The sequence below is a fragment of the Vidua chalybeata genome, chromosome 8, assembly GCF_026979565.1.
Source record: "Vidua chalybeata isolate OUT-0048 chromosome 8, bVidCha1 merged haplotype, whole genome shotgun sequence".
In the NCBI taxonomy this organism is placed as follows: domain Eukaryota; kingdom Metazoa; phylum Chordata; class Aves; order Passeriformes; family Viduidae; genus Vidua; species Vidua chalybeata.
In genome coordinates, this window is record NC_071537.1 from 32684880 (window position 1) to 32699641 (window position 14762).

Below are 14762 nucleotides of genomic sequence, written 5' to 3' on the forward strand. Positions count from 1 at the left end.
CAAAAAATGGTAACAAAATAATTTTATTCTGCTTTATCAAAAGAACTTAACTGTGAATGTAAACGTGACCAGATGTATCGTGTTTCCTTAAGGAGATGCACATCCAGGGGCAGACCCTTTTAGTCACAGGTCCACCCAGCCCATGGGAGCGGAGAGAAAAGCCAGTTCCATCCCAAAATCCTGGCTGCAGCCATGTCCCTGCTCACAGCTGGGGCTCAGAGGGCAGCACAGCCCACGCCAGGGTGCCAAAGCCATGGCCACCCCCTCCTGCCCACGCTGGGGCTGCTGCAGCGGGGCCAGGGAAGCAGGGAGGGGTGGAGGAGGCTGCTGTGGAAGGCACTGGGCATCACACATGCTGCTGCAGGATCTGGGACCACAGGAGCATCCCCTGGGGTCCCTCAGACTACGTGGGGAGGTGGCTGATGCATACAGAGGGACACTGAGCCAGTGACAGCCACTTAAGGCAAAGTCATGGCACAGGGAGGCACAGCAAGGCTCGGATGCAAAGGGAAGCAGCTCTTCCTGCACTGGCCTGGCAGGCTTTCCTGCTCCCTGCGTGGACATCTTGCTCTGATCACTGCAGGAGAGGTGTGAACTGCCTGGATATTGCTCCCAGCAGTTCCCCTCGAGCTCTTCCAGGCTGGCAGAACCTACTCTGTCCAGCCATTCCTGATGCCCAGTGTGCCCAACCCCAGTAACATATGGAGAAAATCGTGGAGACTACATTCCTGCCAGCATTCCCTCCAGCAGTGCCCCATGCCTATAAAGCCTGCCCTCATCCCAAATTCCAACCAAAGCCAGTGTGAGGAGAGGCTGTGTCTGTGCCAAGGGCCTGCTGCAACACTGAGGGGGTGGCAGGGCAGAAATGAAACTACACTGCTTCCTCAAAGCCCATTCCACAGGAAAAAAAGGGGACCCTGCAAGCCAAGCAACATTTCCAGGAGACATTTCGAACACTACAGAACACACTGCCACTCCCTCTCTGCCCTGGTGACCAGCTCCTGCCACGGCTGGGTTGGAAGAGGAGCTGGGATCCTGGAGCAGAGCATCAACTGAGCCTTGGGAGTTTCAGGCAGACAGAGGACAAGAAAGACCATCTGAAACTGCTGCAAAGTCCCACAGTTATGTCTCACACCCTGCAGGAGGGGCAGGGCCAACACAACCCTGCTGTGCCCCAGAGATGGAGGAGAGGCAGCCAGGGCAGGAGCAGAGCCAGCAGGAGGCACCGTGTGCTGCTGGAGACACCGCCATCCCTGGAGCCCAGCCACACAGCATGGGGACACAGCACGGCAAAGCCCGAGCCCACACAGCTCCTCTGGGGACACCACCAGCACAGGCAAAGCTGCTTTGGGTTGAATGCTTCTCAATGGCACAAGCTAAACACGTCCCTCCCCTCTCCATGAGGCTGCAGATGGAGCCAGGGACAGAAGATCCCAGCAGGTTGAGTGCCTGGAGTGTCACCACCCCCCCTCCAAGGGTGGCACGGCTGTGCAGAGGAGACAGGACAGCAGGAGGGAGAGCAGGTCTCTGAACATGCAGCAGGCAGTGCTGGGGTGCTCCCAGCTGGAGGATGGCATTCCAGCTCTTGCCAGCTGCTTCCCCAGCCGCTGCACCCCAGATCCTCACAGAATACAAGGAGGAGCAGGTCCTAAAAGCAAGCACACCCTCACAAGCAGAGGGGAGGAAGGAGGGAAAGCAGAAAGCAGGTTTGTCCCAGCAGATTCCCCCCTCCCCGAGCACCTCTCCCTCCCCCTGCCACGGCACACCAGGAGCAGGGTCGGTTAGATCACAGCACAAATCAGGACAGAAGATCCATCTGCCAGCAAGCCTGGCCAAGGATGAGAGGACCAGGGACACATTCCTTGCCATGGTTATTCAAGGACATACAAAGCAGGTCCCACTTCCTGGAGCAGTGGATTTTGCATGGAGGAGCAGCAATGCCTCACCTACTTTGCAGCTGAAGTGTCAAACATCTGATGTGCTGCACAGCAGGGTCCTTTCACTCTTCTCTTCCCCTTCACTTTGCCAGCATGGCAAAGTAGTGGAAATTCAGCCCCCTTTCCCTGGTATGACTTACAGGGAGGCTGGAATCTGAGCAAAGACTTGCCAGGCTCTGTTCCCAACCAGCTACCCCGAGGTGCTCCTGAAAATTTAGTTTAGGAGGCAATGTGACTCAGCCACCCAGTGGGAACACCAGAGTCAGTCCCAGGCAGCCAGTGCAAGGCTCTTGCTTGGAGAGAGGGGTTGCAGAATCCCTTCACAGGTTGCTTCCTCCAAGTTGTTATCTAGCACTGCTGTTTACAAGAATATCATGGCTGTTCAGATCCTACTCCCATAACCTATTCCACAGCAAACCACTCCTCACCCCGAGCAGGAACACGCTGGCCAAGGAGAGTCCACTCCATTGGAGTCCTTGAGGAGAGCGAGACAGCATCAGCAGAAACCTTCACCAAGCGAAGCCTCAGCAGCAGGACGAGGGGAACCTCCTCTTCACTCAGCCTCAGCCAGGAGTGCTGAGCAATGACCTGTGTGCAGCAACACAGCACTCAAAGCCACATCTCTTTCCTGCAGAGCAATACCTGCTAAATAACTCCTGCCCTGGGAGGCTTTCCTGCTGTCTGTCGTTTAATATTCCAGTATAGGTATGTTAGTACAGGATCATCCCTCCTTTGGAAGCACCAATTTAACAGGAGGAGAAACAGAAGAGGCAGAGCCCTTGCAATCTGTTGCTAGAAGAAAATCAACCCAAGTGCCACCTATACACAAGATGTCCAGGCGTGTGCTGCATCCGCCCCAGCGGCACAGGGCCTCGTCCCCGGGCACAGCCGGGCTCGCTGCTGAGCTACACCGGGCTCCCTCCTGCCTCCCTCAGCCAGTGCTCTCCTCGCCTCTGAGAGGGCTTTCTCCAGAGCTCTCTGGGGCTTCCTGTGCAGGAAGGCTGGTTTCGTGGGCAGTCCTCAGGCTGGCCTGCTGGAAGGCACAGGAATCCAGGAACATGCCGGGGATGCGGTCGCCAAAGTACAGCTTGCTGTTGGCAGCTATGGCCTGGTACTTCATCAGCTCCAGATACTCAGGGGTCAGCTTCAGCTACACAAAACAGAAACCAGAGACCCTAAGAGACAACTTTCTGAGTCCTGCAGCATTACATTTTGTCCTAGATTGCAAGGCAACATGTATTCTCTTTGCCATCTGTGTAGCAGTTGTCTTCTCTTAATTGGGCAGTTTTCTTTATCTCCCCAACAAACCAATCCTCCCTCCGAGGAGACATCGGCTGTTAATGGGCTATTGAATGTCACTGCATGGCTGATAAAAGTTACAGCATCCCATTGAGAGATGCTCTGCCCTGAGGGAGGAGCCAAGCATTCCTAACTGGATATAATCTGAGTATGTGGGACATTAGACTCAGCCTTTCCACTGAATTCCCAGTGGAACAGCTGGGTCTTTTGACTGGACCTTCAGAGGAAGACTACACCCTTCTACAGGATCAGTGCTCCAAGAGAACCACATCTGCCACTACAGGACTGCAGCCATTCCCATTTAGACTGCTACCAACACCCTGAGCAGGAGTGTCAGGTTGTATTCTGACTCTGTCAGTGTTTTTTCTTTTGAATTATTGCATGTATTTTGGTTTTTTTTTTCCTTTTCCTAATAAATTGTATTTCTGACTTGGAGTCTCTCACAGGTTTTGCTTTCAAAACAGAACACATTTCGTGTCAGGCAGCTGCCTCCTGGGGTGTGGGCTGTTAGATCAAGTGTTTTTCCAGCTGATCTCCTGTGTGGAGGAGAAGAGTGAGTGACCAGCTTCCCAGAGCTCACCTTGTTGGAGTCAGCCAGCTTCCGAGCAGTGTAGTACTCTGCATCAGCTTTTGCCTTCTCCCTTGCCAGGAATGCAGCATCTAACACAGCAGCAGAGGAGGGACAGGAAAGAAAGCATTAGGAAGTGAATGGCCCCACATCACACTGAGCACCTGAGCCCTCATCCCATGGGGACCAGCTGACCCAGGAGTGCCCCTGACAGCCTGGCTGGCCCTGTACCTGCCCTGCAGCCCCCTGGAGAGCTCCATGCACGGAGCAGGAATGATGCCAGTGCACAGCTTTGCAGCCCTGCAGCACCCTCGATGACTTTTGCAGGTCTGAGGTTCCTCCACCTGCCACCACCCCCAGCCAGCAGACAGCCCCAGCAGTGTGCTCACCTTCAATCTCAGAAATCCGCTTCTCTGTTTCCTTCTCCATGATCTTCTGCTGGTAGTGAATCCTGGCCACCTGTGCAGCCTTCTCTGCCTCTGCAATCACAACGGGCTCCGCTGGGAAACTTACTTCTCAGGCCTTGAGCACCAGCACCCTAACCCCAGCACCTGGCTGCAGGGTCTGCCACACCAGGAGCTGGTTCCCTGCTCCCTCCCTTCCCACTCAGTGCCAGCCTGTACTCCAAGCAGCAGAGTTACAGGGAGAAAACACAGTGCTGATGTCTGCAGAACTGACATCCCGTTTACAAGTGTGTTCCCTCTGGCACAGGGACATGGACCTCCAAGCCCAAGCAGTTTTTCCAGCAGAGTGATTTCCTCCATCCCTGCTGCAGGCAGAGGTGCTCCCTGCTCTGCTGCTGTGGGATTTTCACCCAGATGTTCAAAACAACTGCTTGTGCAGCCCAGCTGTACCTCCCTCAGGGAGCTGCCAATGATGGCAGGCATTGTCCTGCCCCAGCTTAGCAGGGAAGGCAGGAATGGAGGCTCAGCCTGTGCTGGTGACATTACCAATGAGTGCTTTCTTCCTGTCTGTCTCTGCCTCCTTCTCCACCACCTTCTGCCTCTGGGCTGCAATCAGCAGCTTGGTCTTCTCAGCCTCCCTGCAAGGGGAGAAGTGTTATCCTGGGGAAAGGGAATGAGGAGCAGTATTGGGGTACACAAAACAGGGAGTACTTTGGACCTTATTAGCATAAGAGATTTGATAGACAAAATGCCTTGGCAAGAGCAAACAGAAATTTGAGAATTAAATCACGATTGCAAGAAGATTCAATCAGACTGATTTACTGGAAAGAGAAAATTACATCAACTTCTGCAAGCAAGAGATGTTTCAAATGTGTAAGTTTGCTAATGTGATGATTAACCCAATCATTGCAGTAAAACATTAGTAGTCTTCCTAGAATAAGTATATAAGCAGTTGTAGTTCACAATAAATTTGGATTCTTTGACCATCTCAAAATCTCCCCCATCTCTCCAATCGCTGATAGAGCAGCTCTGTATCCCAAGAGAGGCCACAGGGACAAGGGGCCAGGCAGCTGCCAGCTGCCTGCTCCCAGCCATGGGGACTGGCTCTGTCTGCAGCTGTATGGGCACATGCACAGGCCAGAGGAAGGGATCATCTGGCCACATCTGGATGCAAGTCCAGTCTGAGGCCCTCACGACAAGGAGCAGGGCAATGTGGGCTGGGAGCTGGGCTTGCTCAACCAAAGATGAAGGGAGATCCAACAGCACCTCCTTTTGCCCAAAGGCATCCCAGAGATCCTGGAAGGGAGCTTATGGGCAAGACATCAAGACCCCTGATTTCAGTATGGAAATGGAAAACAGAAGGCAAAAAGCGCACCTAGCCAAGCACACACTGCCTGGAGCTCACCTCTCACTCCCTGAGCACCAGGAAAGAGCTTTCCAACAGCATTGTGCCTGTGCAGGACCCTCAAAACTAATTAATGCAATTTTGTGCCCAGCTACTCACATTAGCTCGAAGTTTCTTCGGATGGCCTCTGGAATTTTGGGTTTTGTAACACGCACGGCCTGTGAGAGAAGAAAAAGGGAGCACATTTTGCACATTTTGAATGAAACATTTTGATGCAATCTGAATAACCAAGACATTTCTTTGCAAAACCAGCTGCAGTGCTGTGGACAGTGGTGCCTAATCCTCCTGTGTAACACAGCTGAGCATGGTCACTCTCCCAGAGATCTCCCACATTTCCACTTCCTGCCAACTGTTCCAACCCACACTCCCACCAGAGGCAGAGGCTCCAAGCCCTGTCCAATCTGGCTTTGGGCACTGCCAGGGATCCAGAGGCAGCCACAGATTCTCTGGGCACCCTGTGCCTGCCCACCCTTAGCATAAAACATTCATCTTTCAATTTAAAACAGTCGTCCCTTGTGCTGTCACTGCAGGCTTTGGCAAGAAAGTTTTTCTCCACCTTTTAAAATCTCTCCTTATTGAAAGGCCACAACCCACCTGGATAGTGAGACCTGGTGCCATGACATTGAGGTCTTTCTGCAGGGCCAACTTCAAGTTCTCATCTATCTGATCTGTGTTTGGAGGACAAAAGAGAGAGCAGTTGGTTTATCACATTTTCCCCCACAGCTTGTGTGGCAAAGAGCCAGCAGGCCTTGAAGAGCAGGTAACTCTAGAGTGTCAGATGAGGATGCTTCCTGAGACATTCAGTACATTGTTTCCCTTCCTATGCCCTCTGAAAAACATTCCCAAAAGGACACTCACATGCTAGTGACTAGAAAAGTTCAGCTGTTGATGGGTTTGTGTTATCTGAACTAAGTGCAAGTGGCTTTCAGCACCTCAGCATGAAAGAATGCCCAGAGCCTGTGGTAGAAGTCTATCCCTTCTCAGCACTTGGACTTGGAGTACATTAATATAAAAATTCTGACAACCTTTTATCTGCCATAAGCCATTTCCCCCCTGCTCAGCCACTCAAGAAGGAACAGAACCTGTTTTGTCTTTGGGGCACAGGTCCACCAAGGAGAATATGACCTGTGCTAACTCCTGAAGCGCTGCTACCTCCCTGTAAAAAACCTTCCAGCTCTCACTTGTTACAGACAGCCAGGAGGAAGCTGTGAAAGTACAAAAGTGAGTTCAGCAACAGAGCAGGGGATTAAAATCAGAAGCAGAACAAGACAAATCCACTGTCACAGTGAAGGCCACAGGCATCACTGCACACACAAGAGCAGAGTGGCTGCTGGAAAAAGACTGAAATCGAATTCCCACATGCAGATGGGGAAAGACAAAGACACCTGAGTCACTGAAGTTACAGGGGAAGTGGCAAATGGATGTAAAAGGAGCTGGATACCACACTGCAACTCCAGCACAGGGGCAGTGCGGTCCAAGGGTACAATATCCTCTAAGATATTCCAGGAAGAAAGATGGCAGTGGGATCCCAGCTGGGATCACCCAGCTGCCAGACACTTACCAAAGAGCTCGATGTACACTTCCTGCAGGGTATGGGCACTGCAGAACTGGTTCAGCTCGTGGTGGATTTTGTTGAAGATCAAGGTCTTGTCGTAGTCTGCGGTGTAATTCCTTACGATATCGTACACTGGGGAAGGGAGAGAATCACCACAGGTCACCACTGTCAGGATGTCAGGGAAGGAGTGCAGCACTGGGACAGGGCTTTCAGGACCAAAGCCACAGCTGCCCTAGCCAGCTGTCAGGTGCTGCTGGGATTACACAACTTCAAGGAGCAGTCATGGCAAGATGTATTGCCTGGTCCTGTTTTATCATCTGCATAAACAAACGAAACAGCAAAGCCTGGGGCCCCAGGACCTGCATGCACAGGAGCAGGTACTGCTGTGAAGTGAAAACAAGGATCACTCCCATCATTTAAGCCAACCAGATCCTGCACTAAAAGGAGCGTGGCCAGCAGGTCAAGGGAGGGGATTCTCTCCATCTGCTCCTGCTGAGACCCCACCTGGAACCCTGTGCACAGTTCTGGCCTGCTCCCCCCACATAAGGAGGGCATGGAACTGTTGGAGCAGGTCCAGGGGAGGCCATGGAGGTGCTGAGGGGTCTGGAGCACCTTCCCTGTGGAGCCAGGCTGGGAGAGCTGACAATGCTCAGCCTGGAGAAGGGAAGGGTCTGTGGAGACCTCACAGCTCCTTCCAGGGCCTGAAGGGACACAGGGAAGCTGGAGAGGGATCCTGCAACAGGAACTGGAGTGACAGGACACAGGGAATGGGTTCAGACTGACACAGGGGAAATTTAGGTGAGAAATATGGAAGAAATTCTGGCTGTGAGGGTGGGCAGGCCCTGGCACAGGGTGTCCAGAGCAGCTGTGGCTGCTCCTGGATCCCTGAAGTGCCCAAGGCCAGGCTGGACAGGGCTTGGAGAAGCTGGGATAGTGGAGGTGTTCCTGTCATGGCGGGGGGGGGGGAAGAAGATGATCTTGAAGGTCCCTTCCAGCCCAAACCCCTCCACGACTCCATGAATAACAACAGGAATTCACCCTCCAGTGCCCCAGCAATGCTGGAGTTTTGCATTAAGCTGTGCTGCTGAACAAAACAAGCTGTCTGTGCCTTTGGCATGGTGAAATAAGAAGGTAAGAGGCTCCTACATGGGTTCTGTCTCTGCAATTTTCTCAGGAGCTGAGCTGGAAGCACCTGGGATCAACACTACAGGACCAGGAGCTGTAAGGGTAATAAGAAATGGAAACAGACAGGGAAGTTCTCCAGGCATGGAAAAGGGAAGTCCTGCAAATCAAGACAGAGCTGCCCCAGGATGAGTGAAGACAGTCACAGCTCTGCCTGTTGAACCAGCATGGGAAATACCTGCATATGGGGCCAGCTTATTCACAACTTCTATTCGGTCAATGTAGATCATAACACCACCACTGCAAGGGAAAAGAGAGCTCATCAGCTACCACTGCAGCTGCTAACAGTTAACAGATTTAAAGCAAAGGCATCTTTATCCCTCTTTTACAATATTCTGAGCATTTTGCAATGAGATGGCAGCAAATCCCAGTCCCTCTCTCTGCATAAATCACAAGCATGCTCCAGCAAGCCTGCAAAGCACTTTCCTTCTCATTTCTGATTTCCCACTCAACCAGCCAAAGGAAAGCTTTTCTGTACAAGAATGTAGCTGCAGCTCTCAGGAAAGCAGAGGGGAAGGCAGCAAGGACAGCAGGTGACACCTGCCACCAAATGCAGACACACCTCAGCTCTTCGAGGCAGCAATACATGTTAAATAGAAAAAAGCCCTTAATTTAATTCACAATCACTAACTCCAGCAGGAGCTTGGCAAGGCCCAGTAGAAAGGAAGGAACAAAGTACATGGCAGATTTCAATCCATGTTCCCAGCTCCAGTGTCTCCTGGTGCTCTCCAGGAACACCACAAGCACCTCAGCAGAGGGAGCCTGCAGGCAATCCTCTCCCCAAGAAAGGATGGCAGGGAAAAGGGGGAATCAGAGGTCAGGCTTGCCCCCAGCCTCTGCTCTTACTGGTGTGGCTTTCAGAAAGTCATGCCCACCCCTGGGTACCTGTAACACCAGAGAAAAGCACAAACTCTACAATGAAGCAAAAACTCCTTAACTTTCAACAGCTCTGAGTCTCTTGAGAGCCTAATCTTAAAGCAGAATACTCCTGCTATGATGTCCTTGGGACAAAGGCATATCACAGACCAGAAGCTTCAGCAGGAACTGTTTAGAGACAGCTTGTTCCTGGCAGTGCAGCTCCCACATTCCCAAACTCAGGCTCTGTGATATTTTATCTCAAACATATCCCCCACGACAAACTCCACTTCTCATTCTGCAGATCTTGATCTCTGGCAGCTCAAAGCCAAGTCTGCAGAAAAACAACCTGAACTTGCCCGTGTCTGTGTTCTTTTGGAAAAGGCCTCCCAAGCCCAGCCCATGCTTGCTCCAAACCTGCTTCATGACAACTATGAGCTAAAAACACTAGTGATGGATGGACCTGATCTGCTGCAAATCTGGCATTTCCATTTTAAAGGGATGTTAGAAAGAAAAGGAGAGTGTCTGCAGCACTCTGGATCCCATCAGGACTCATCCACAGCCCCATATCACCTCCCTGGCAGGAAAGGGTCTGAAATGGCACCTGAGGCCAGTGAGGGCTGCCTGACTCTACCACCACCTTCCACAACAACACTGCTGAGGATCTCAGCCAGTCTGGGACAATAAGTGGGATATTATCCACTGTTTTCCATTATTATGAATGATTCTTAAGTGTTTATGTGGTGTGGTGGGGGATAAGTACATTTTATCAGTCCTGCTGGTCATGCAATGGCTTTGAGGAAAACAGGTGCCACTCAGACCCCAAAGTCTGCAGGGAGGGAGGAACAAGGAGAAATCCATAAAAGGACATAGACTTTGTGCACTTGGTAGAATTTTAAGCATAATTAGGCAGCAGTGCTGCCTGACCTGACAGGACAAGGAGACAGCATCCAGGGGATGCCACAGGAGATGGACACAGGTAGCAGAAGACTCTGGAAAGCCTCAGACAATTCAGGATCTAACTCAGGGTTTAAAATCTCTGTTTCATGTATTCACTGAATGCTGCCAGGTACAAACAAGATAAGTAAGGCAAACACTGGGGATGGGACACCCAGACAGACACTCAGAAGCTTCCTGATCAGAGGGAACAGGAATATAAAGAGAAACCCAGCCTTTAAAATCTGATGGTTTAAATATGTAAACACAAACCCTGAAACTGTTTAGGATCTATTCTGGTAGCAGACTCTGAACTGGGACAGTGACAGTGCAGGTGTGCTCCATTTGTTATTTATAAGCTCATGTTTTACTATGGAAATATGGATGCAAAGCTCTGGCATCGAGCAGCCGCAGACTTTGGATCCCAAATGCAGCCAACTGAAAGGCTCCTGCAGCAACACTGGGGAATGGACAGGGCTACTGGGACCTTTGGTCAGGAGTGCATTCAATTATTAACTGAGAACTGCTTTCACCAGATGTCTGCTGGTTTGAAGCCTGTTTTTACTGCCTGTACCTTCCCAACCACCTGCATTGCACAACTGAACCCCGGCACGCTGAAATTCAACAGGAACTTAATTTTTAGCTCCTAAATCATAGAAGCACAGAATGACCTTGTTTACCTCACCACAAAAGGACTCTGGACAAGGTCCTGAAGTGGCAAGACAAGGGGGAATGGGTTCAGATTGACAGGGGAAATTTAGGTCAGATATATGGAAGAAATTCTTGGCTGGGAGGGTGGGCAGGCCCTGGCACAGGGTGTCCAGAGCAGCTGGGGCTGCCCCTGGATCCCTGGCAGTGCCCAAGGCCAGGCTGGACAGGGCTTGGAGCAGCCTGGGGCAGTGGAAGGTGTCCCTGCCCATGGCAGGGGGGGCACTGGGTGGGCTTTAAGGTCCCTTCCTACCCAAAACATTTTGTGATTCTGTGAAAGCTGCAGCACTGAACACTAACCTTATTTACAGATACTCCTGAAAAACCTTTGAGAGCTGAAATTAAAACCATGAAACCTTTATGGTAATATTTAAGCCCAAGCGATGTGTGATGCGGAACAACTCCAAGAAAGTTAATATGGGTTAAACCTGATCAAATTTATCTCTGCTTTATTCACACTGCCACTAAAATTCACCTTTTAATTTCAATGTGGTCACTGTGTGTCACCACTCCAGCCACCACTGATTTATTTTTTTTTTTAACAGAAATTTTAAACATAAAAGACAAGGAGAATCACCAGGGTTTTTTTTTTTACCCTGAAGAGTCATCACTTTAACTTGTGGATGAACCAACACAACAGGATCTGTAACCCAACTCAACCAGCCCTCTCCTCCTGCTTGTTACAACTCAAGCAGGTCTGTGCTGACAGAAGAATCAGCCTGATTATGCAGCAGGAATTTCATGTGGAAATGAACTCCCTCCCATCAGGAGGATTCCCACTCCCTGTTTCCTCCTGCTCACTGCTGGGGTCAGCACTTGTATCAGCCACAAGACTCAGAGTGGAAATAACCAGTCTGAGGGCAGAGCAAAGCACAAGCAACGTGGTGTCAGAGGGACTGAGGGGAGAAGCCCAGAAAAATTCTAGATAACATCACAATAAATGCAAACATCCTCTGAACAGCAGCTCCAGCAAGAGCCAGTGCTCCGTCCTGTTCTGCTACAGAAGGATAGATGTGTGCACATTTGGGATTAATTTTATGGCAGCTGCCTTCCCAATCCCTGTGTCCCAGCACTGCAAATGACCCCAGGGAGTGCATCTAGAAGAAATACAAGTGGAAGCCATACCTTGTCCCACAAGGCACATTCTTCACTTCATCAGTCTGCAGCGTGGTCTGCAACACAAAGACAGCCAGCGCTCACAAACCTGACTCCCAGGAAGGCCCGGAGCCCCACAGTGGCACCACAGAGCCAAAAGCGTGTCCTTTGCCTCCCTCGTGATGCCTGCAGGGGTGGGCAGAAGGCCAAGCTTCTCCTCCCCTGCCTTTTGGGGGATGCACAGGCAGCTGTGCCTGTTTCCCTGCTCCGGAATGCAGTGCTCCAGGGGAACGGTGACAGCCACAAACATGGACTGTCCTCCCTGAGCAGGACACTGCCACTCCCAGCAGTGTCACACACACACACGTGGTGGGGAGAGCTTCCCAAGAGGACAAGTCCTGGCTCCCCAGGGCAGGGAGAGGGCACTGACCTGCACGGATTTGAAGGTGGTGATGAACGGGAGCATGATGTGGTAGCCAGGGCCGCTGGGGTTGGTCAGCAACGCTCCGCCCCTGAGGAGAGGGAGGAAAACAGGCTCAGGAAGGTGGCAAACAGCAAGGACTGCCTTTGAGGACAAGCAGGGACAGCTCAAACTGCCAGGGGTCACACAGAATTGCATCAGCACCCTAAATTTGGCAGCAATTCCCCAGAAAAAGGGCTGAGTGCGCCTGATCTTTGTCTGCTGCAACTTTGCGTGAAGCCTGCGAGCCATTAACTCTTGGAGCAGGCAGCTACTGCCAAACCCTCCCAGCATTGCAACACTGCACAGAGCTGCAAGAAGGCAGATTTCTCCTCTAAATAGTTCGCTGGTAACCATGGAAAAAAATCCAGCCGTGGATGTGATGCTGCCAGTTTGGATTTCAGCACAGCCCCTCACCCAGAGCACAAAGAAAAACCCCCTGGGGTGCTAATGCTTGTGGTTAAAGGGAAACGGGCACAGTGCTGAGTGGGAAGGGCAGGGAAAGCATTCCAAAGCACCGACACAGCAGGAGCTCTGGCTGGGTGACAGTTTGGGACAAAGGTGACAGCTCTTGCTGGCACAGGGAGAGACCAACAGATGTGAGAAGGCAGGACAGACCCAGAGCTTTGCTCCTCTATGCTCTGAAATCAGTTTGTGAGAAGGGCAGGGAGGAAGGAGAGGCAGGAGAAGCAGCCGAGGGCTCGGACAGCCAAGCACACGAGGGCTCTGCATGGGGCCCGGGTGAAGGGAGCAGAAACAACACGGGCTGCCCACCCAGCGGGAAAAACCGGAGGGGAGCAGAGCACAGAGCAACCCCGGGGGCAGGGAGGAACCAGCTCCAGGAGGGGCCCCGTACCTGTAGTACACGGCCAGGTGTCCCTCCTCGACCCTGTGGATGGCGGAGTACAGCAGGAAGACGAGGAGCCCGGTGGCAGCCGCGGCCGCGGCCCCGGCCTGGGCCATGGCCATGCTCGCATCCCCTCCCGGCGCGGGGGCTCCGCGGGCCCGGCCCTGCCACGGCAACACCGTCAGCGCCGGGCGGCACCGCCCCGACAGCGGGACACACCCGCCGCACACGGGACGGGACGGGACGGGACCGGACGGGGACAGGATGGGACAGGGACAGGGCCCGGGCCCGGCCCGGGGGGACTGCCCCGGCACCGCCCGGCCCTGTCGCCATCCCCGTGCTGCCCCATCCCGCCCACAGCCCCACCCTGTACCCGTCCTTACTCCATATGTACCCCAATCCTTATCTCAGACCCGTTCCTTTATCCCAATCCCTGTCCCGTTCCTTTACCCCGATCCCTGTCCCGTTCCTTTATCCCATTCCCTTATCCCGTACCTGTCTCGTTCCTTTACCCTGATCCTTTATCCCGATCCCTTATCCCGTACCTGTCCCGTTCCTTTATCCCGATCCCTTATCCCGTACCTGTCCCGTTCCTTTATCCCGATCCCTTATCCCGATCCCTTATCCCGTACCTGTCCCGTTCCTTTATCCCGATCCCTTATCCCGTACCTGTCCCGTTCCTTTATCCCGATCCCTTATCCTGTACCTGTCCCGTTCCTTTATCCCGATCCCTTATCCCGTTCCTTTATCCCGTTCCTTTATCCCGATCCCTTATCCCGTACCTGTCCCGTTCCTTTATCCCGATCCCTTATCCCGTACCTGTCCCGTTCCTTTATCCCGATCCCTTATCCCGTACCTGTCCCGTTCCTTTATCCCGATCCCTTATCCTGTACCTGTCCCGTTCCTTTATCCCGATCCCTTATCCCGTTCCTTTATCCCGATCCTTTATCCCGATCCCTTATTGCGTACCTGTCCCGTTCCTTTATCCCGATCCCTTATCCCGTACCTGTCCCGTTCCTTTATCCCGATCCCTTATCCCGTACCTGTCCCGTTCCTTTATCCCGATCCCTTATCCCGTACCTGTCCCGTTCCTTTATCCCGATCCCTTATCCCGTACCTGTCCCGTTCCTTTATCCCGATCCTTTATCCCGATCCCTTATCCCGTCCCTGTCCCGTTCCTTTATCCCGATCCCTTATCCCGTACCTGTCCCGTTCCTTTATCCCGATCCCTTATCCCGTTCCTTTATCCCGATCCCTTATCCCGTACCTGTCCCGTTCCTTTATCCCGTTCCTTTATCCCGATCCCTTATCCCGTACCTGTCCCGTTCCTTTATCCCGTTCCTTTATCCCGATCCCTTATCCCGTACCTGTCCCGTTCCTTTATCCCGATCCCTTATCCCGTTCCTTTATCCCGATCCCTTATCCCGTACCTGTCCCGTTCCCCACGTGCTGCCGAGGCCGCGCTCCCACCCCCGCCGCGCACGCGCGCCGGCGCGCGGCACCATGGGCGC

At 52.6% G+C, this 14762-nt stretch overlaps 1 protein-coding gene across 1 annotated transcript; it reads right to left on the reverse strand.

Moving 5' to 3' along the window:
• Positions 1–5: 5 nt before the first annotated feature.
• On the reverse strand, positions 6–14739 carry ERLIN1 (ER lipid raft associated 1). The gene is made up of 12 exons (XM_053948946.1): positions 14682–14739; positions 13261–13415; positions 12375–12456; positions 11975–12021; positions 8529–8590; positions 7175–7300; positions 6208–6281; positions 5713–5771; positions 4755–4846; positions 4194–4283; positions 3817–3896; positions 6–3087 (listed from the first exon to the last, which is right to left on the reverse strand). Exons 2-12 carry the CDS (start codon positions 13371–13373, stop codon positions 2869–2871), a joined length of 1044 nt encoding a protein of 347 aa, XP_053804921.1. The 5' UTR covers positions 13374–13415; positions 14682–14739; the 3' UTR covers positions 6–2868.
• Between the last annotated feature and the right edge of the window lie 23 nt (positions 14740–14762).